The sequence below is a fragment of the Calonectris borealis genome, chromosome 3, assembly GCF_964195595.1.
Source record: "Calonectris borealis chromosome 3, bCalBor7.hap1.2, whole genome shotgun sequence".
Taxonomy (NCBI): Eukaryota; Metazoa; Chordata; class Aves; order Procellariiformes; family Procellariidae; genus Calonectris; species Calonectris borealis.
The window spans coordinates 65,313,468-65,335,487 of NC_134314.1; the positions used below are offsets into that span (position 1 = coordinate 65,313,468).

Below are 22,020 nucleotides of genomic sequence, written 5' to 3' on the forward strand. Positions count from 1 at the left end.
GAAACGAGCAAACCCAAAAACATCCCCAAACAAACCTGCTTCAAGGTTTCACACAGTCTTCAATAGTCTGATAAGGCAAAGGAAAAGTCTTCCATCATTGGGAACAGCAGCAATTTACAGGACTCGGAACAAGGTACTTCTTGTGTGTGTGCGCGCACAAGTGTGGACGTATGCATACGCATCTTTTATAGTATTGTGAACATGGATGTAACTAAAAAAGAAATCAAGTTCGCAGTATTGTTTTACCACATTTTTCTAATTTATTCAATTAAATGATTTATTTCTGTACTGAACAAAATTCATAAATACATCATCTAGGAGAACAATAGGTTTTCCTCTTGTCCATGAAAAAATAACGCTTTCAAATGTTCACATTTTAAAACCTGCCTTGTTTTTTTAGAGAAAATGCAAGAAGATCATAGAGACGTCTCATTTTACAGAATGTCCCTGTAGGAATTACATTTACAAGAACCTGATACAGAAGCCTATACTTCGCCCCCATAATTAGAGTTCTCTGCAATAATATTTAAACCAACAGGTTTAAATAAAACACCCCATTAACTCTACTTGTAGAGCAATGAGGTATTTGTTTTTCAAGTATTAGAACAACAAAGTGTAAAAGATTCTTTGCCAATTTTACAATTATGCCTTTTAAACCAACACCCACCTTCTAAAAAAAAGAATCAGTCCCACCACCCAAATCAGCCCATTGCCTTCAGATTCCAGTGTCTCGTGTCTTAAGGAATGCAGAAATATCCATTTACTAACAGAAAAAGCTTGTTGGAAAAAGCCAAATTAAGTAATGCATGTGAAGCATGATTTTTCTAGTGATGAAAGCTATTAGAAAGGTGATCCAAGTCTATTCCCATCATTTCTTCTGCTGGTTTTACTAAAGTCCTTCCAAAAAAGACATTCAAGAAATCTTTAAAAAACTGGAGAGAAAAAAATAAAACGCTCCTTCATAGCATGGAAGAAACTCCACTGATTGCAGAGATGCTCATATCACCTTTGGTTCTTCAGAAGAAACAATCAGATCACTTCTACAACAGAAGGTATCAAAAATGACAGGTCAGCAAAGAGTGACAATGCTTACTTCAAAATGCTATACATTTATGCAATTATTTTATTGTAAGATGATTTTACTTACATTTTCTAGCCACAGAAAAAGAAAATGGTAGTCCAATTTAGCTTGCTAAATTAGTATTTGTTTACCTAACATCCTTTAAAAGTTGCGATGCAATTCAGAAAAATCTATGTGCTGCAAACCATCCCTCAATATTAGTGTCAGCAAGAACGTGATGAGGGAAGTACACCCAGAACGTTACACAGAAGGTAGGTACCAGCGCCCCTTCTGCATGTGTGTGCCAGATATCACGCTTGCAGAACTGGAACACGATTGCTGATCACAAGCTAGGGACAGCAGTTGTCACTGTTACCGTTTCTGTTTGAAAGCACAGGGCAAACATTTTCAAGCAACTTGAAATGGCAGAAAGTGCAGTGTAACTGAGAACCACCCCCCCAACCAAAAGCTAAGGCCTCATACAGATTTGCACAGCGTCTGTATGTACTTGGCACGCATAGCTTTATGAACAGGAGATATGCTCCTTTCCCCAAATGATATGGGGTTTAAAAATGCTTAAATTTATCAACTTATATCAATTAAGAGCTCTAGTTCCTCTGTCAATTACAACACATTACAAGTGTTAACGAACCAAGGCGTACCTGCTGTTTGATGTGTTTGAACACTATCTACCTGAGGCAAAAGAGTCCCCTTATCTTCAAAGGCTAGAATTGGATTCAAAGGAATTTCAGGACTATTGCTTCCGTCATTGTTCATGGCATCCAGCCGGGATGGTTTAGAACCAAGAGGCAGGTTTATGATCTCTTCAAAGTTATCATTCTGCATAGACATTCCATTTTCGTTTGCATTTTTCTCTGGATTGAGATTGCTGAAAAAGAAACATAGGTATTTCCTCATACACTTTATCTAGAACAGAAATTTAGTCCTTCGCAAAGCAATATTGCAAATGGAAAAGTGTGCATTAATCCATAGCATTCTTTTAGCCAGTAAAAACAAAATTATGCTTCTACTGTAATAGAAAAACTGATTTTGCAGCCAAGTACTAGATATGCTTTCCCTCAAATACACAGGATAGTTGTTACGTTTGGCTACAGAGCTTTATGGACACTGCAGTCTGAGAAGTGACTGAAATTGGAAGCAGTAAGAAAACTCCTGCAGCGGTACCACTGCCATCTTGTGCCACCCACCTAATGCAATCTGCAGCCTCTAACATCTTTTTCAGCTCTCATAACCTTTGCCATACCCTTCCTCTTACTGCAAATCAATGTAATTGCCCTTAGATAAGATCGCTATCATTTTTGTTATTCCTTGGATCACCTCCTCCCTCCAGTTTTGCAGCAGCCTCTTCTACCTGCCACTCAGACAGAGAAAAAACTCCCTTACCCATGCAGTTCTCCTTTCAGTCCCTCCTCCCCTACAAGTTCTTAGGGCTGATGTCCAAGGCGCTACCCGACTGCACTCCTCCCGTTGATCACGCCCAAGCCAAAAGAAACACCTCCCAGCGTCCCTCATGTCAACCTGCACTTTCTTTTTCTACCTCGCACTTGACCGAGATGCCTCATGAGCAAGCTCTCGTACGCCCCCCCCAGTCAGGAGCGGTACAAGCCCAGACACACTCTGCGGTTACACACACTCTCCTGAGAAGATACATGATGGTGTCTCACAGTCTTGCCCCTCCCCTCCCAACCCTTTTCCTACTAGGCCCTGTGTTGTCAAATCCTGCTGTCTTTGCAGACAGCATGCGCTGTCTTGCCAGAGGGGAGAAGCTAAGGTGCTACTTAAGTGAAAGGATGACAGTAATGGGACCATAAGCTCCTCGAGAAAGAGCAAGTACTCAACTGACACTCAAAAACCGTGATCTTTCACAGGTGCTTCTTAAGCCCTCAACAGTTCGACCCTGACAATCTTGGGTACCTATTCCCTATTCAGACCACATCACAACTGTTCAGGTTGTTTGGAAATGCTTCAGCCACAATAGCTCAGATGCAATTTTCATGGATTTAAACTAGGCTATCAATTTCCTCAGGCCATTTCTGAGCAGGTAGCTTGGTTTTACAGGCTAATTTTCTCCTGACAGTACATTTACTAGCCTTAAAAACAAGAACAACCCTGCTTGTAATTGGCATATGGTTTATTTTCATTTGCTGGCTTCTTTGGGTGTCCAACTCGTCACAAACAATTACAGAATTGTTTTACAGTACTTCCCAAGAGACAAAAAATAATTATTGCTCTTCTGAAAGTAGCAACACGTTACCCAAAGCCCAGATTTCCTGTGAGAACAACATGTTGGTTTTCATGTCAAGCCTTTCCCAGTTTTTCGAACCATCACCAGTTCTTTTTCAGAAAGACATTCCCCTGTTTTTCATCTGTGGATACGCTAAGCAAATTTCAAAGTGAAAAGTATGTTTCACTGCACTGAGTTTGAGAGCAGACACAGAAATCCTGCTGGGTGCCTGCGAGAGGTCGCAAGTCACATCGCCCTTTTGTGCCAGAGATCCACATCTCTAAGATGAGGAGCAGAATCTGTGAAATGCTTTAGGACTAATAAAACCCGCTCTATAATGTATAGTTATTAGGTTATTATTTGCTATAAGGTATCCTATTACTTATTTCATTCCCATCTACCAATAACCTTACCAGAGCTACCAAACACAGCAAGTTTGATGGATGGGGTAAGAAAGAGGGGGGAAGAGAGCAACTGCTTATTCATATAAATTAAACTTCAACAAGCATTGGTACAATGAAGACGACTCTTGCTTCTGCAAACAAATATTAATGTTTCCATCCGGTTGATCAGCTGACTTCATAGATAAATAGTTCTTCATATTTATTTGTCATTACACTGCCAGCATTACATACTGAGTTAGACCAAAATTGACAGACTTGAAAGATGTCTTTTCAGACAGGGCAGTCTATACAATCACAAAGGGAGTACAGAAGAGAAAACTATGACTACGAATCTTCTATATTTTATGCTATAAAATCTTCTATACTTCATGCTATTTGCTCCACCAGATTACTAGGGGAGCAAGTTAAGAACAAACAAAGGGAAAAACAGAATGGTGGAATTAATTCTACTGGACGTCTTAAAGGCCATAAGCTCAAAAGGAGATTAGACAAATTCCTAGGAGATTGGTATACCCTCCAGCTTCTGTTAATTAGCAGCTTAGGGACTACTTGAGCCTATGGTTGCATTTGGACCACAACGCTTAGTAACCCTTCATCGACCAGAGGATCTCCTGGTACTTACCTTTTTTGCCTTTACCCTCTCTCCCTAAGTGACTGCGACAGGCCATTAAAGCAAAGAACAGAAAAAAAGTAATGGATTTTTGACCTGCTACAACCGTTCTTACTGTCTTATGTTACATTCTTAGCGATGTCTCAGTGTCCAGCACGACACTGGAGATACCCTTTTCAGGCATACAGTATTGCAGGTATGTTTCTAAGAAATGGATAATTTTGGCATTGTAACATATTCCATAAGTGTGCCAGTAGCAAGACACCTATGTAATAAAAAAAAAAAGTTGCCAGAGTTATTCAGAGTGCATTTCCAAACATAACAGTCTCGCAAGCATCTGAAGGACAGCTTCATGGCAGCTAAAAAAAAAAAAAGCATCTGTGCGGCTTCGCATTTTGAACTGGACACATCAATATTAACAAGATAGGCTAGAGGAAGTCGAGAGAAGAGCAGCTAATTTAAGGAACTGGAACATCAAAAAAGTTAAAAACTACTGAAAATTACATCTGATGTAGATAATTTTAGCCAAAGCTCTGTGTAGATTCTTCACATAATCTATATGTGAAGAATTTGAAGACAGTAAACAAAAAAGACCAGAATTTCAGAATTCAGTATGTCTGTCTTTCTGATCACCCATCCGAAATCAACACTGAATAAGAAAAAAAAAAGCCACAACAACTGATTTGCAGGCCTTTGGAATGTGCCAAAATGCTTCTGCACCTGCTATTCCTGATCTGAAAGACAATGTCAGTCATCTCATTTATTAACATCACAGACCCCAAACTTTTGGATATTTTAAATAAAGCAGTGTTTATTTTTAATCCACTGAGACAACACCACTGAAATCAGCCACCAATGAGGAGTTGGAGGCCTAAAGAAGGGAAGCATCTAAAGCAAATTTCAGGTGTGCTATCCTACAGACTGAGCAATGAACACTACGTAAGAATTTGAACTCAGTAACATTCTTTTCCAGGGACAAGATGTTGAGGCAATCACCTTGTCTAACTGTATATTTCTAAAAACTGGTTATCTAATCTATCCAGACCCAGATCCCTTTATATGGGATGGAGACACACAGATGAGGTGAACTGCTCTCACTGATGCCCATTGCAGGCATTTATAGAAAGCAGCACAGGCGAGGAGAGAAGAAAAAAAAAAAGGAATTACAGGATAAGAATAACTGTCATAAGGAAAATGATGTCAACATAAACCACTGTACTGAAATAACTTTCTGAGAAGTAGCAGACAGGATCTAACTTGGATAAAGAACTAGAAAGCAGAGAACAAGCAATAATCTGCAAGCGGGAGATGATTAGGCAGCTGTACTGGTTATCCAACTCCTATCATTGTGTTTCTTCCAGGATTCTACTGTTCAGTAAAGGAAGAAAAAATTAGAATCTGGAAAAAATCTTGTTGGAATCTTTTATAACTTACAAAAAGTTTGAAAAAACTTTAACATTATAACTTATTTTCAAACGACTGTTTCAAATTCATTTTTCCATTTGTTGAGGGGGAAAAAAAAAACCAACCAAAAACCCAGAATCTAGCCAAAAGTTAACATGCCATTAATAATATTGTAGCATCCATGAACTACCAGTTTTCCTGGTAATTCTAGATACTTTACTAACTGGAAGATATCCATGGTATGCTCCATTTTAAAATGTATTTAGTGTTGCCCTTTCCATCGTACTACACCTGGATGAGAAATGTCTTCATTTAAGTTCAGTTGTGAGTCTTCTCATCACAGACTTATAGGTCAGATAAGGTCACTCCCTGCCCCCCCATAATAATTCACTATTCTTCATTAGCATTCGAGCATTAAATTGTTTAACCCAATTTACTTCTGGAGAAAATACTCAGAGAGCAAGCATAGGTGGCAAAATCAGAACCCTTGCAGCACTAACTGTATATAAAACTACATACCACAAAAACCACGTTCATGTTCAGACACGTCATTTTAACTCTGACAACCATGAAAAAAGAAATTGTTTCTAGGAACCAAGAATTCATGTAAGATCTATTTGAAAACCTGGAATGCTAACATGGTAAAAAAGCTCAATTCACAAGCAAATATACCTGCTTTTTTCTTTCACAATGTAAAGTGAAGAAGCTTTAAGCCTAAGGAAAACTGATCAATGTTCATTTGTTTAAAACACAGGAGTAGGAATACCAATAAAAATTTTGACAAACTATGAGGCGGGAGAGATGATTGCACCAATCTATCATCTGCAATAAATGTTTATTAATAAAACTAATAATTGTTGACAATAGCTATATGGTAAATAAGGCAGCAGATCACAGCATTTTGTATTAGGGTTTATGAAGATCAGTTGTCTTGGAAAGCTAATGAAGTTCCAGTACAACAAGATCTACATTGCTGAGCAAAAGCAGCAACAGAGAACGGTGAAGTATCGAAATCAATTGCCTTCACTCCGCCAGAATTCTTTTAATTTTTTTCAGTTGCGTTGTACTCATGACCACAGCAGCAAGCGTGCTACTTCCAACTGAATCCCAGCGACAGAGCTGACACAGGATAGATGGCATGATGGGGACGAATAGGAATGAAGGTTCAGCACAGTAAGCAGTCAGGCAACTTCCTATTAAGCCTCACATACCTCTAATAGCTTTCCAAGTCACCCTCCTTCAACACTACGAGTGCAAGGGACAGAGCACCTGCAGTGTCTGGGGAGTGACCCCAACTACAGGTATTCTGACCCCAAATACAGGTATTATGAGTTGGGTCACTGAACACCAACCACCAGTCCTGTTCAAAGACAGGCATTCAGGCTAGACCCCAGCACTGCACAAAACAGACCCACCAACACTTACACTTCTTCTGTCCTAGGCTCAGTGAAACTTCCCACGCTTCCTACACTGTAGGAGGAGAACGAGACTGACTGCTGCTCTAGGCCTTAGGAAGACTCCTCTCCTTCACTCCCTCCTCTTGCCCATACAAGCACAGGCCACAAGTAGGTGCTTGCACAGCTTTTTAAGTTCTGGTCAGAAACCCGAGCTATCTTGCCCTTAAAACTTGCTCAAGTCTTTTCCAGACAAAAGCCAAACCTTTCTTGGGACTGGAGTGAGGTGCTCACACCTGTTGCTGTTGTGTGTGCTACAGCATCAGGTATATCTAGATGCCAGGCAACCGCAGCACATGAGATGCAGCAGCAGTGGTGCTGGCACCTGTGGTTTTTACCATGTGATAAAACCTGTGCTGCTATGTATTCCTTACAACAGTTTTTCCAGGCTTCCTGGGCTAAGCTCACACCGGGATGCCACCAAGCGCTTCAGCCTTTGCCTTCCCAGGCAGTGCGGATGTACCTGTAACGCAGAGTCCCTCCGCACCCTAACCTGGCACACCAGCTTGCCCTTCCACAGCCTTATACACGCTTCCTACTTCTGTCGCTGTCCTTCAATCTCATGTATTCGTTCTTCACTTTGGCCATTCTGTGGTTCCTTCCACACGGCTTATAATGCTACATGACAGCATTCATTAGCATGGCACATTTTATATTACAAACATCAAGGTGCATATAAGGCTGGGAGTGATTAACATTTAATAGCTGCTTGAGACAATTATGAGGCAGCTCTGTGCAGCTCATCCCATGCAGCTCAGTGCTCAGTGTCACTGACAGAATTTCTCTCAGCAGGAGCATCCTTGTCAGCATGACAGCAGGCAAAGATCCCCCAGGCATACAGAGGGACCGAGAGAGGGCAAATTCCTCCTTCAATTAGTGCCAATCACACCCTGAAGCATACCACCCATTACAGACTGCATGATGGCTTCCCACATTCAAGTTTTTCCATGCATATTCTGGCACTACCTGCATAAAACATGAAAGGACTAAGGGATTATTTGGCTTTCTGCATTACTAAAATTGAAATCACTGACAGCTCATGCTTATATAACAGATTTTACTCGGTTTCAACACCGAGGTTTCAAGCATTTCAACAATATCTCAAAGTCTGAGTGACTTGCTTCATGGCTACAGAGAGTTCCCAACGTTAAATATCTGCCTCCCCAAATTCTCCTTATAGAGGACAAAGGGTTTTTTTAAAATGCAAAGCCAAAATGAGTAGTTCTGTATCTCACATAAGGGACTTCTGCTTAATAAACAAAACTTGCTAATATTTCAAGCAGTTCAGAAATCGAAACATCTAGACGGAAAGCACAGTGTTCATTATTCCAGTCAAGAAAACTAGCACTGCAAATCCAGAGTGGTTTTTATGAAGCTTACTTCATGGAAAGGAACAGAAAAAAATTGCCCTTTCCATTGAATTTCAATTTATGTAACAATTGCTGGCAGACAACACCTTGTTCCAAACACTGCAAAGAACGTGCTGTATTTTTACAAATTTCTTCCCTATTAGCTGGCAAAAATGGGTTACTGCTAAGTGAAAGATCATAAAGTTCTTTTCTGAACACGGGAAAAGATAGACATAAACAGAAAAACAAACAAAATAAAACAGCAGATTGAACAGCTGTCTCTTATTTAGTTAATGAATACATGGATCTGAAAATAATTTATTACTCTAGTAACCCTCATCCTCCAAACACCGTCCAATACTTAACAATGTTCTTACCTGTCCATATTTACAGGGGGTTGATGTGAAACAATCACACGCGTGATGGGTTTCCCGTTGTGCGGAGATTGCGTTGCATGCTGAAGCTGAGGTCCTCCTGCAGGTTCCAAGGGAGATGCGGGACTTGTTATGACTAGAGAGAGAAAACAGGTTTTCATAAAACCAAGCAACATCATCTACCTGCAGATTAGGATAAAACATTTCTTACAGAAGACAGGACAGTGAAGGCAAGCTACAGTTTTAAAAACCAGAGTTCCCATATCCCTTCCCTCCCCCACTCCGCTTCCTTTGTCAAGTTTTTGGGCACACAAGCCCTGTTTCAGGTCTGAAGTAAATGCCACAGATTTCAAAGCTATAGCTTTATGGACAAGAATAAACATTTTACAATGATATACGCAATTCTAACACATAAGCCAGTAGTCAAAATAGGCTGATATCTGCCAGAATATTATGCTGGCTCTTTTCAAGCAGCAATAGAGAATTGAATAGGAGAACACTGGGACATCATCAATTCCATACACTGGTATTTCTTGGTTCCCGTGCTGATCACTGACTGTAGCCCAAAAGGAAGTCAAAAGAAAAAAATCTCCATGGGAAGGATACTTCTTTCAACAAGTACCAAAGCACTACTATAAAATGCTGTAGAGAGCAACATAAAATCAGAGTATCCTTATGCCCCATCCCAAGACCATATGATAGATGTTATTGGCTTGCCTCAGGATGTTCTTTTAAAGTACAACTACAGCCTTCTCCATTGTATCTACAGTCACACCAATTCACATACAGCTCAGTAAAAGGAAGCAATTGCACCCCACCCACACTAGCATCTGTTACGATAATCACAAGGCCAATTTAGTATTCACAGGCTTGGATGCATCAAAACCTCATCTGAGGAGACCCTCCTTCAGCTGCTCTTGTTTTGCTATGCTTTAAATGCTTGGGCTGAAGTCTTTTACACCAAATGTCTCAGTCTGATCTTTGGCAAGTTTTTACATGAAAGATATTAGCAATACAGGTTTCACTTTCTCCGAAGTGGACCAAGAGGAAAATACATTGGCTTTAACATTTAAAAGAGAAAAGCAGAAGAAAGTTGTTCTGCTTTGAAAAGGCAGAGTTATCTCCTATTTTGAAGCAGAGGCCAAACAAATGACAATAAGGTGATGGATTTTGTTTCATTGTGTGATTTGGCTATTCGCACAAAGGTCTCCTCATATTTTGCCAAACATTAAGACTGAAAAAAAAAGAAAAATCACCGTTTGTGTAAAGTCAGAAGTTTGTTAGAACATAACATGTAAAGTTAAAGTTAGCTGAAATATGTCCATTCATTCATACCTTTAACTCAATAGCATATCTAGATAAAGCAAAGCTGAACAGTAGAGCAGCCCTGAAGGCGAGTGCAGTTTTCTCTTTATCCAGTCACTCAAGGACTGCAGCCTTCCCTTGGGTCTGGGGAAATGGAAGTCCAAATTCTCATATGCCTTAGGAAACTGACTACTTGTCTTCTACCTCGGGCAGGAAAGCACTAGCCACAGGCTGTAGAGCCATTTATAGTTTCAAGAATTATTTAAGTGGTTTATAGCACCTTCAACAGTGCCTGCAGCAAAAGATGGCATCCCAGATGCATTCTGCATTAGCAGTTCCCTGAATTTTTTTCCCCTCTAAGATAACATGTAAACAAATAACTTCCAAACGCACATAATGAAATCTGTGTCAAAAGGTTTCCTGGCAGTGCTAATTATAGCATTCACTTTAAACATCAAAAAAAAAAAAAAAAAAGCAGTACACACAGCCAGTGCTGTTATTTGTCCTCGGTTGTGTTACTCAACTCAAACACAAAAGAGAAATAAAGATTAATGTCATTTAATGTGTTATGCTACAATAGGATAAGCCATTTGCTAGCTTGACTTCAGTATCTTTAAATACTGCTAATTCATACTTGGCGATTGTTGAATATGAGCTACATTTTAAGTATTAAAATATATAAAACTACCTAAAATGTCCAGGGAAAAAAAAACAGATAGAGGGAACAGAATAGAAGGGAAGACTGAAAGTGTGGGTGTGACAGGGAGACTCTAAGCTTTTTTAGGAGCTGAATTTTGAAAGAAATAGAAATTAAGACCAAGTGAATAAGGCAGCATGTGTGGAAGAGAGAAATCATAGGAAGATGTTTGGATAATGAACAGTTTGTTTTGATGACTGAGATGAAATAACCCTTTAAGTAAATGGAGTAAGTCTGCAACAACCACATCTGCAATACTATGCAAAAGAAACTACAGAATCAGTTTCTTTTGTGATCAGAATTAGAAAAGAATTTGTTTCTTTTCACTTTATAAATAATAAAACTTGGTAAGCAACTCCCTCTCGTTAAACACCAATGTGACAAAGTTGCTAAAACAGCTGACTCATTTAGTAATGGCTAACTACCTATGCAGAAAGGCTAAATAAATGTTTGCTAAGACTTCAGTTATACTCCTCTCATGGTTTTCTTTACTGCAATTAGTGTGCCAAGTTTCAGAACTGTATCTCAAATCATTGTGCTTAGTAGGCATCTATTCACCAGTTGTGCTCAGGGCACAGTCAAACACAATACCTGCTTCTCCAGTAATATCTGCCTTTGCTATATGTCCATTTTGCTGGTCATTGGGTTTCTACAAAGGAAGCACAGGTTTGTAAATTAAAAATGGCACTAAAGAAGTGAAACATGCCAAATATTTACACATGTTAAGTAGCAGCACTGACCTTATCTACAGCTTCTACACGCCTAGTTCTCTTCATGATCTCCTCAAGCCTCTACAATGAAATGTAAAGGGGTAAAATAATGTTTGCTGGCATTAATTTACAAATATCTCTCCCAAACCACAAATGCTTGTCATTTATCAGTTGCATCTGTTTATTGCAAAAAGAGGAATTTTTTATTACTGTGGCCATATTCCCTTCACTTTCATATCAGGCTACGCAGATGAGGACTGCAGCTTTTCTGAGGGCACATTTATATCATGGGTAACTTTCTACAGCTGAGGTGGAAGCAAACTGCTAAGGCAAAATGAATTACAGTTTCTCTGCATGTACTGAGTTACCTTCTTCCTTTCCAAGCGCTCTTGCTCTTCTCTTTGGAAATGCTTTTCACGTTCTAATCGAATCCGCTCTGCCTCTTCCCGTAGGCGAGCTTCCTCTTCTTTCTGAGTTGATGGTAAAAGGAAAAGAAGTGAGGAATAAATTACTATTTAAGGACAGATTTACACTGATATCTGCTTAACTATGCATATCTACAACACCCTGAAGAGACACTTTGGGGGTTTACAAGTCACCAACAATCTTTTCAGACTGAATTGCACGTTTCTTGATTAATCTCCATGTTTTGCATAGCATTAAGAGATGCGTAACTAAACAACGGACATCGTATTTGGTTCTGTGCCTTTTCTGGGGCATGTGCATGAAAACACACCAGATGACAAATGAAGAATACGTTTCCTAACCTTCAGCATTAAAACAGCAGCCACAAAAGTATTCCAGAGATCCATGTTTTGAGTGGTGGATGTTTCTGAGAGTCAAACAAAAGCAGTAGAATGTTTTATTTGGCCAACAGAGCCATCGGTTAATGAGACCAAGGACAAACAAGCACAGGTACGTTTGCACAAGCTTCCCATTCCTGCTTTTTAGATTAAAAGTAAAACTAGTCTGGAATATACTGTAGAGAGGGCTTGCTCCCTAACAGTGACAGTGTTGTATGATGGAACTACTACAGCAGTTCATTTGTTAAGGCTGTAACATCCAAAAAAACTTGGCCATACATTATCTCTGAGTGCTAAACTGGGGATGTACCTCAGTTTAGGATTTCAAAGAAAGCAGCATATATCTTCTGAAAAAGAAAACTGCAGTTTCTAAGCTATATTCACTGACACAATCCTTTAAACATTTATTCTCAGAAGCATACATTTAATTATATACCAGAATAAAAAACTAGTGTCTATGAGACATTGAGTGTCTGAGAGACTGAAGTGCTGAATTTTGGGGGCAAGAAAGCGCATGCACAAAGTAAGAGCATGTGCGAGGAGAGGAATCCTATCCAAAATGCTTACCGCAGCCTCTCCTGAAGCCAAAAACCAACATTATGCCCATCAAAAATGACAGCACTTGAAAAATTGTATTTTGATTTATTTACTCTTATGTCTTTTGAGTGGCTGCTCTGATTTCAGGAGGACTGCACCAGGTAAAGGTTCTCCTTGGCTCGATTAAACCGATCAAAACCTACCCCTTCCCACTAGCCCCGGACAGAAGTGGTATTGGGCATAGGATTAGAACTCAGCAGTGCTATATCTCCAACGCTCAGAATAGTTAGTTATCTTGGCATCTAGACTTTCTATAACTGTGGGGACAAAGTTCTCTGGTATAACACCATTCATTAAAATCCCCCAATACAACTCTCTTGATTTTTTTCATCACAATTTATCAGGAATAGGAAAGGATTTGTTCTAAGTAAATAAATTCTACAGGAGAAAAACAAAACAAAACAAAACTCAACTCCCTGCCACATGTTTTTGTCAAGAAGAAATATCTTTACTCTTTGAACTGCTCTATGGAATAAACTCTACTACAACCCTATTCACTTTATATATAGCACTTAAATTTTAGATATCCCTCTAATCTAGATGCTGCATAAGAGGTTTTGCTTCATCCACTTCGCTGCCAACCAGACTGGCACAAGAATTCCAGGATGGGAGCGTACTTGTTTCTGAATGCGCTCCATCTCTTCTTTCTCCTTCTGTTGTCTCTCTTCTGCCTGCCGGTGCAGCCGTTCTTCCTTTTCCCGCTCCTCCTCTGCATCCTTTTGGTTCTTTTCTGCTTCCTGTCTGCGAGCTGCTGCTTCTTCTCGGCGAGCTCTTTCTTCAGCTATCCTCTGTGACAGCTCCTCCTTCTTTTGCCTGCAATCATGAAACAAGCATAAGAAAAGTAAGTAAAAGAAGGAAAAAAACCCAAACCACCAGATTCCTGACCCAAGACACCAGCGCTGCAGAACAGCTGGATAAAGGTTGCACTGCTCTCTCATTCATAAGAGCATCAAAACACCTGAACTGGGTCAAGCCAAATTGTCTGTTCTGTTCCAGCAGGGGCCAAAGGTGAAGCCTTATGGAATATAAAATCTTTGCAAGGCAATACCAATACCTCTCCAGCATACGCCTGACTTCCACTCATCTATGTCTTGGGTACTTTCCAAATCAGAAACAGTATCATTGACTTCAATGCATCTTGCAAAACACTTATTTCTGTAATTTCATTTGATCATATTTTGAAAGAGTATACATTTTCAGCACGCACCTTAACTTGCAGCAATGACTCCTGAATTTAAAAAAAGCATCTAATTCTGCTGATTTTTGAATGTTGCCCTCCTAACCTCACTTAATGCTCCCTCATCCTTGTATTATGGGAGTGAATAGCTTTTCCCCTTCACCTTTGATGTTCCCCAAATTATTTAGGACTTTGTAGCTTATCATATGCCCACTCAGAAGTAGAGGGCAGATGGTCTTCCCAGCTGAAGAATTGTCACCTGCTTAGTAGATTTTCATATGGGACCTGTTCTACACTTGTGATCTTCCTTGATGTCTGTCTGCACTTGTTTTCATAGTTTTACTGAATTTACTATCTCAAAAAATATAAACCTCAACATTCAAGAAGTGGATTCACCTTGGATAGTTCAGAATGGCATTTTCAATTTTTTCTGCTTTTCTAGTAACTGGTGACAGTTCATTTATTTTGTTGACCATGACTCACCTGATGCTTTCATATACTCAACTCCAAACAAGATCTCTTCCCTCAGAAATAATTAGCCCAGATACCACCATCACATGAGTTAAGTTAGGATTATTTCCTTATACGCATTCCTCTATGCTTAGCAGTATTGCAATTCAGCTTCCATTTTGTATCTCAGCAATGCAAGATACATCTGAAACTCTTCACAACTGCTTTATCTCACTGAAGACCAGCGTTATCTCACGGGCCACAACTCCTTTCAAGTTCATTTACAAAGGTACTTAACAGAGACGGAAAACTCCTTTCACTGTGAAAGCTGATTATTCTTTACCTTTTGTTTTCAATCTTTCAGTCTTAGTATTTATTCACCACATTACTCTTATGCCACAGCAGTTTATTTTCTTTAAAACCCTTTTTAAGACAGACCATGTTGTGAGCCTTTTGGAAAGCCAGGCTATTTTAACTAGCTCTGCCTTGTTCCTAATGTTCAGCAATGTTGTTAAAGAATTCCAACAAATTCCAGAGGCGTGGCATCCCTCTAAAAACGCACTCAACTTCTGTTATAGCCACAGTCATAAGTCTCCAGATGGGCTACTCATTTTCTAGTAGAAAACAAGACACAGCATCAATTACCCTTCAAAACTGTTGGGGGTCTTGATTTTAAATGAGAAAACAGAGAGCTTTAAGTCACAGTTGTTGGACACCTAAACACCACCCATGGTACAGATCTTACAATTCAAAGTAAGAGACATTGTCCCAATCACAAAGTTGAAAACAGCTGTGCAGACTTCCCTAGCTGGAATAAACAAGTATAGCTTTGTTAATCTCTGAGGAAACAATGAATCACTGCAGCAAGGACCTGCTCTCTCCTCCCGTCCTATTTTAAAGCACTATTTGGGATAAGTTTTAAGCTTTCTGCTTAGGTATATATTGCGCCTACAAAAAACTCCAACAGGAGAATTCGTTTTTGGGGAGGAATTCATGCCTCCTGCACTTCAGTACTGTGCTTCATATATCACAATATAACAACAGAATATACAAAAGAAGCTACTAGGAGGCTGCTAAAAACATATCTTCTCCACTGCAGAGGTCTAGAATCACCTTTCAAGCTCTTCTCTCTCCCTCCTTTCTTGCTCCTCCCGTTCCCGCTGCTCACGGGCAAGGCGCCTCTTCTCAGTTAGCAGCCTTGTTGCTTCTTCAGGGTCAGTTGTACCTGCAGAGGTCTTTGTGGGGGCTGGGGGTGGAGAAAGAGCTGGTGGAGCAGGAGGTAGGGACAGGCTGGCTGCTGAAACAGATGGAAAGGAAAACTAGTTTGTACAGACACAGTAGCCAAGACGACACTCCTGAAACGAACAGAAAATAGTTTCAAATACTCTGTAAAATATCTTCAAGCTTACATGGTTTTTTAAATGATTCAGAGGAGGAAGAAATTTCTAGGTGCTAGGGGTTCATACTCCTTAAGGGAAGTTTGTTTTTACAGGATATGTGAAAGCAGCTGCAGTTGAAAGGTTAAACCATCTTTTCTGTCAGAAGAATAAATGCTGATGGGTGCTCAACAGGAGTTATGCTGATTCAGCAAGTCCCTACCATCACATTTCTTAAGCTTGCCCAACTCAGAGCAGAAATGAAACACTGTGGTATTATATCTTCTTCTGTCTGATAGTCTACATCTGAAGAGCAGAGCCAGATTTTTTGGTGATAGGCCAATCACTTTTGGTGACTTGGTGATCCGACACATCAACTGTCTGAATTAACTGTCTGCAATAAGGGTAGGACACAAACCATCATCAATTTTGCAGTTACTCCAACCTGAGGCAACTTGTGGAACCAGAACACAGCTTCTTAAGAGGCTTTGCCACTATTGGTGATCTATGGCTTGTGTTCAAATCTTTATAGTGCCTTCATATAAATTCTTTACCCAGCTTTGTCTACTTGGTAGAGAGAGTGTTACAGGTTTTTCCTCAAGTAAAACACTGGTTCACATTTCCCTAAGCTTGCCCGGCATTCTCTAGCACAGGTGCAGAGCACCTCAACTGTGCTTCTTCTCTAGAGGCCAGGGACCATTACCAACAAACAAGCTAACTGAAGGAAGCATTCCCAGGGTAATTGCATCTGGTAACGCAGACAAACATGGATAGGGAAGACTTTGAACTGTCAATGGAATCAGATTCTGATCCTGGGAAGATACATGTAAAATAAGTCACCAGGAACAGCCAGGAGATGATTTTAAACATACATTTCTAACCACTCTTTGGGATGTTACAGCATTTTCCTCACCTTACTAACAACTTCCAAGAAGGGTTTCCTCCCCGATTACCCCTCCTACACCTTGTCATGTATACAAACACAAATTCAGCTGCTTTCTCTGTGCTGAATGCTCACATCTGCTGACCTCTCTGCTCTCTTCTTCTATCAAGTAAAAACTACGCAGGTCTTTCTATAACTGCCTTCAGGTCTTTCACCTTGAATTCAAATGATACATGTACACCAGTAATTTAAAGAGTGCCAGGGCCTGTTCTCTAGCCCTGAGGTGAGCTGGCACAGTTTAGCCTCAGCTAGAGCACTGTTCTCTCACATTACCAAAACAGGTATTCAGTCCACTCCCAGGGAACAGCCCAGGCCTGGTCTAACCTCCAAGATGTAGCTGGGAACTCAGAAAATTCTGGGATGGTCAAATATAAACAGAAAAGTAATTTCATCACTCTGAAGCTTGGGAGCTCTTTATGCTCTTAGTAGCCTTGGGGACAGAGGGTGAGAAAACGTGAGGCTGCAATTACAACCTGGTTCAGAAACATACCAGAGAGCCTTTGTAATAGTCAAACAGTATAAATTAGAGTTCCTCCACCTCGGCCCTTTTTAATTTACTAACATGGACCAAGGCAGGGCTGTCGCTCCCAAAGGGAGCACAGCTTTGTGCTGCCTGGGGCTCACTTCCTGCCTCGGGTGCTGAAGCTGGCAGCATAGCAAGTAGCCTGTTTAATGCACACCGGCCCTGCTGTTAGAACAGATGACAACAGCTTGCACAGGCACACCCAAAATACCTTTAAAACTTCCTTGGTATTAGTAAAGTCACGTGAGGTTTTGCCTGCAAAAGCTTGAATAGCTCCATCAGTGATTACTACCTGCTGACGTCCTGCTCCTGTGGCTACACAGCTAGCAGGTAGCGGAGTGTCGTGGTTTAATTTGGCAGGCAGCCAAATACCACGCAGCCGCTCACTCACTCCCCCCACCCCCAGCGGGACGGGGAGAGAATCGGAAGGGTAAGAGTGAGAAAAACTCGTGCGTTGAGATAAAGACAGTTTAATAGAACAGGGGAAAAAAAGGGAAAATAATAATGATAATGATAAAATATACAAAATGAGTGAGGCACAATGCAATTGCTCACCACCCGCGCTGACCGATAACCAAGTAGCGATCGGTACTTCCTGGATCACGCCTACCCTTCATATACTGAGCATGACGTCACATGGTATGGAATACCCCATTAGCCAGCTGGGCTGGCTGTCCTGATTATGTTCCCTCCCATCTTGTGTACCTAGCTCAGTCAGTAGGCACGGGAGCTGTCCTTGGACTAGGAGGGCACTTAGCAACAACTGAAAACATCAGTGTGTTATCAACATCCTCCTCATACTAAATCCAAAACACAGCACTAGGAAGAAATTTAACCCTATCCCAGCCGAAACCAGGACACGGAGCCAGACAGATTAAAGGCCAGTTCAGTTAATTGGCAGAAATCAGCTATGTTCACCTGCAAGACAGACCTAGGAGACATCAGCAATGTCTCTCTAGCTCCAAATGCTGCACTTGCCCTTGCCCCTCTCTAGATTCTTGCATTCAACCAGTGGCCAAGTTTTGGCAGTTTGGGCCTCCATCTGCAGTACAAAGCCTGTCCTCTAACCTCACATCTTTGTCTCAACCATCACTTCCTCTGGCTTTGGCAAAAGACATCCAATCTGAAGCACTGTTTACCACTTTGACTATAGTATCCTCCTCTTTTGCCCCTCTCTACTACTTGTTTCTTTGCTGTGAATACCAACTACTTCACTTTTGAATATTTTTATCACACAAAACCTGTTTCCATATTAAGTGACCTTGTCACAAACTCAAATATTGACTGACTCTGCAAAGAAGTTGAGCCTCTCTTCCTCCTGAGCTAAACTGTCAAACAAGCATGCCAATGTTTCTCTGGTCTGCACCTTGCACTGGGGAACTACAGCTTGTAAACATTTGCGAAGTTATTTCAGTGGTATCCCTAAAATCCTTTTAAAAGGAAGCTTTCTCCTCAAAAGGAAGCAGGCAAAAGGTTATAAAAGCAGCAGCGAAAGCCCATGCTAACATGGCAATTATCTCATATCTTCTTTACATGGCCATGGACAACAGATGTATCCATTTATTATTGTAAATCTCTAGCTTTTTGTGGGGTTGCACCTTGTGTGGTAGGACCTGGGTATCAGACTAGAACTACTGTAACAGAACATATTAACAAAAGAAATCAATTCACATCAGATCTTCTCACAGAACAACCCCCAACTACACATCCTGCAGTTAAAATGCAGGATTATTAATACTTAAAAGTGTTTTTGAAGGACAATCACAGGGGAATCTATGAATTTTAAATTCAGAATCCTAAGTAACCACTCCTGGGAATCCCAGTGGTCACAATGGCTATTCTATCCCATCCACGAGACAGACAGCTTATGCCATATTTACAATGGACTAAAATGTCTGCTGGAACAAACCTACATTTTTCATTTTCAGATTTACCTTTTGCCCTTCCTACACTTTCTGATCATTATTTGATTTTGTGTGTACATCCTTTTCTGCCTTGTTGCTTTTCAGGGTTGCTGTGGTTTGGTGTGGGGTTTTTTTGTTTGTTCGGTAATTTTTTTTTTTTTAAATAACTTATTTTCCCTGGAAAATTCTGCCTATTCCTCTTTACTCTTCTCCTTGGTTCTCCTCTGCATTCTACTTTATCTTGCTAATCTCTCCCACGATGTGGTACTCCTGCAATATTATAGGTAAGCTGATAGTGTTATCAACACAACTGTACTGAGTGTCTAGCACAGCTGGACATTCTCACTGCTCACACTACATTATGTGATGGCTTCCTATACCATTAGTCTTCAGATCATTATAATACTACTTCAACAGTATAAAAAGAAGCTGCGTCATGATGTGAACGACAAAATCATGGTCCAAAAGGGCAGAGAAGCGGGCTGTAAAGCCACACTGTGCGAAGCAGGTCTGAATGTTGTTTTGACTGTTACAAGCAGGAGGGCTTCAACGTTTCCTCAACGAACATGCATCTGCAGGAACGTTCTGAAGAATTTAGATTAACACTTGATAGAAAACTACTGAAAGCTATGTTGTTTCAGAGAAAGGGAGGGAAAAACATAAGAGACTCTCAGACATTCCTTAACTTAAAGGAGCATCTCTCCTTACCTTGAGTGAGCTCTGTCTGGACAGCAAGCTCTTCCTGACTTGCAGATTCTCCAGCACCTGCTGAAGTTCCTTTACTCTCTTCTGTCCTCTCCTCATTGGCCTTTTCAGCCTCCTTTTCTGGTCTTTTCTTCTTACTCTCTGGTTTGACCTCTTTTTTGACTGGCCGGATGTTGCCAGGAGAAGGAGGACGTGCCTGAGCAGAGGAAACTTTGGAGGAACCAGGTGGGGAAGTTATCTGCTTGGGTGTGCCAGGCAAAAAAGGCAAAGACTTTGACGCATGCCTGTGTAACCACAAAGAGTGACAATCACTATCAGACATGCTCTGCTGGACACCACCTACATATCACCTCTACAACTACAATAGCTAAAAATAAAACTTCTCTATTTCTCTGCTATCAAGCAGGACTGCTGGAGCAACCTATTAGCTTTCATGAAAAATGCTTCTCTCTGCAATTCTCCAGATGTGGGAGCGCTGAGCCCAGCCAAGAGGGAAGAAACCAGGTAACTTCCTCCTTCTTCCCCTTCCTCAAAGCAGCAGTAATATTTTTCTAAAAGCAGGACTGTCTTTCCTTTGTTGCAGAGAGAAAACATCTACATCACCAAATAAGTTTGCACTGCTTCACATTTAATTAATAGAACAATCAGAGCTGCCTATAGCTCAACCTCCACCTAAGCGTGTACTTGGCTTACCAAACTGGAGAGGGAGCTGGTGATCTAGCTTTGGGGTTGGAAGAAAAATGACCTCCTTTAAAGCTGGCTGAGAAGCTGGATGACAAATGGTCTCTCTCCTTTTCTTTTTTGTCAGTCTATAGTTCAGCAAACAAAAAGACAAAGTCAAGCCAGAGTTCACACGGCTAAAGAAAGCAAAGCAAGCTCAGTTAAGGATGAGGGGTTGGGAGGCTGAGAAAAACCAGTGCTGAGTCAGTAGTTTCTACAGCCTGTTAAACAAGTTCATTAATATAGCTCCTGTAATCTGCCACCATCTTTGTCAGTAAATACGCATTTGCCAACAAGAATCCTTTTTAATCATGCTCTCTACTGTCTTAAGACATAACGGGCTAATTTGCAGAGGCTTATTTTTACACAGGCAAAAAAATTACCTTTTAAGGTTTGATCTTTGCTGATTGTATTGCCACATAGTACCTTCCACTACTCCCCATAAATCCTAGATTTCATTTGAAGAAAGAGCAAAACACTCCCCCGCCTTGCCCCCCCACTCCTCTAGGCTCACACTTAGTCACAGTCCCTATATAGCACAAACTTTTTGCTTTCATGCTTATATGTGAACACCACAGATGCCCTCAAAGCCCTCAAATGTGGTATAACAGTTATCCTATTCTTCTTTTTTTGGATGATTCCACAGCACATACTTTTTTGCCATTGATTCTTACACATGGTAGTGAGTTCCTCTTTTTCTTTCTCATCTCAGGATTTTATTTTTTAAAATATTTCTGTTATAGCTCTTGTTTGTATTAATAGAACTATTGATTTAAAGGAATATATCAGAATTTAGGCATCTATATATACTTCCTCCATTTAGCTACAGATGAAAAACTTCATGTTTTTGGAATGATGATCTCAGACTCTAGGAGTATGAAGAATGGGAATACTGGAGAGTATACTGAGCTGCCACTCAGCCAACATGATGCAGATGGGCTGCTACTCACCACCTTGGCTGGGGCTTAAGCACCACCCCTGCAGCATGTGTACCATGCTGTTTTAGAACCTCTCTAGCTGAGAGCTCTGCAATGCTCATCTCCTGAACTGAAAACCAGGTTAACAACTGGAAAATAAAAATTGAAAACAACTTCATGAGCACATAAACCCTTGGTTTATCTTCATAAATCCAAGAAGGGTTTTTTGGGTCATTATGGTTAAAATTACATAACTTAATATTAGCAATAGATGGTCTCGATCCTGAAGTCAT

General features: G+C 40.5%; 1 protein-coding gene across 11 annotated transcripts in view; it reads right to left on the bottom strand.

Annotated features, from left to right (window-relative positions):
* Positions 1-237: 237 nt before the first annotated feature.
* Positions 238-22,020, bottom strand: part of MAP7 (microtubule associated protein 7) — a 124,880-nt gene continuing 103,097 nt past the window's right edge. For 6 of the 11 annotated variants that reach the window (XM_075145921.1, XM_075145920.1, XM_075145919.1 and 3 more), the window contains 10 exons: positions 20,784-20,899; positions 20,094-20,374; positions 15,753-15,936; positions 13,630-13,825; positions 11,981-12,082; positions 11,643-11,693; positions 11,494-11,551; positions 8,904-9,036; positions 1,723-1,949; positions 238-1,040 (listed from right to left, as the gene is read on the bottom strand). In XM_075145921.1, coding sequence (XP_075002022.1) covers positions 1,030-1,040; positions 1,723-1,949; positions 8,904-9,036; positions 11,494-11,551; positions 11,643-11,693; positions 11,981-12,082; positions 13,630-13,825; positions 15,753-15,936; positions 20,094-20,374; positions 20,784-20,899 — 1,359 coding nt within the window. In that variant the 3' untranslated portion in view covers positions 238-1,029. The remainder of the gene's footprint in view (positions 1,041-1,722; positions 1,950-8,903; positions 9,037-11,493; positions 11,552-11,642; positions 11,694-11,980; positions 12,083-13,629; positions 13,826-15,752; positions 15,937-20,093; positions 20,375-20,783; positions 20,900-22,020) is intronic. The other 5 variants (XM_075145918.1, XM_075145915.1, XM_075145922.1 and 2 more) reach the window with 2 other exon arrangements.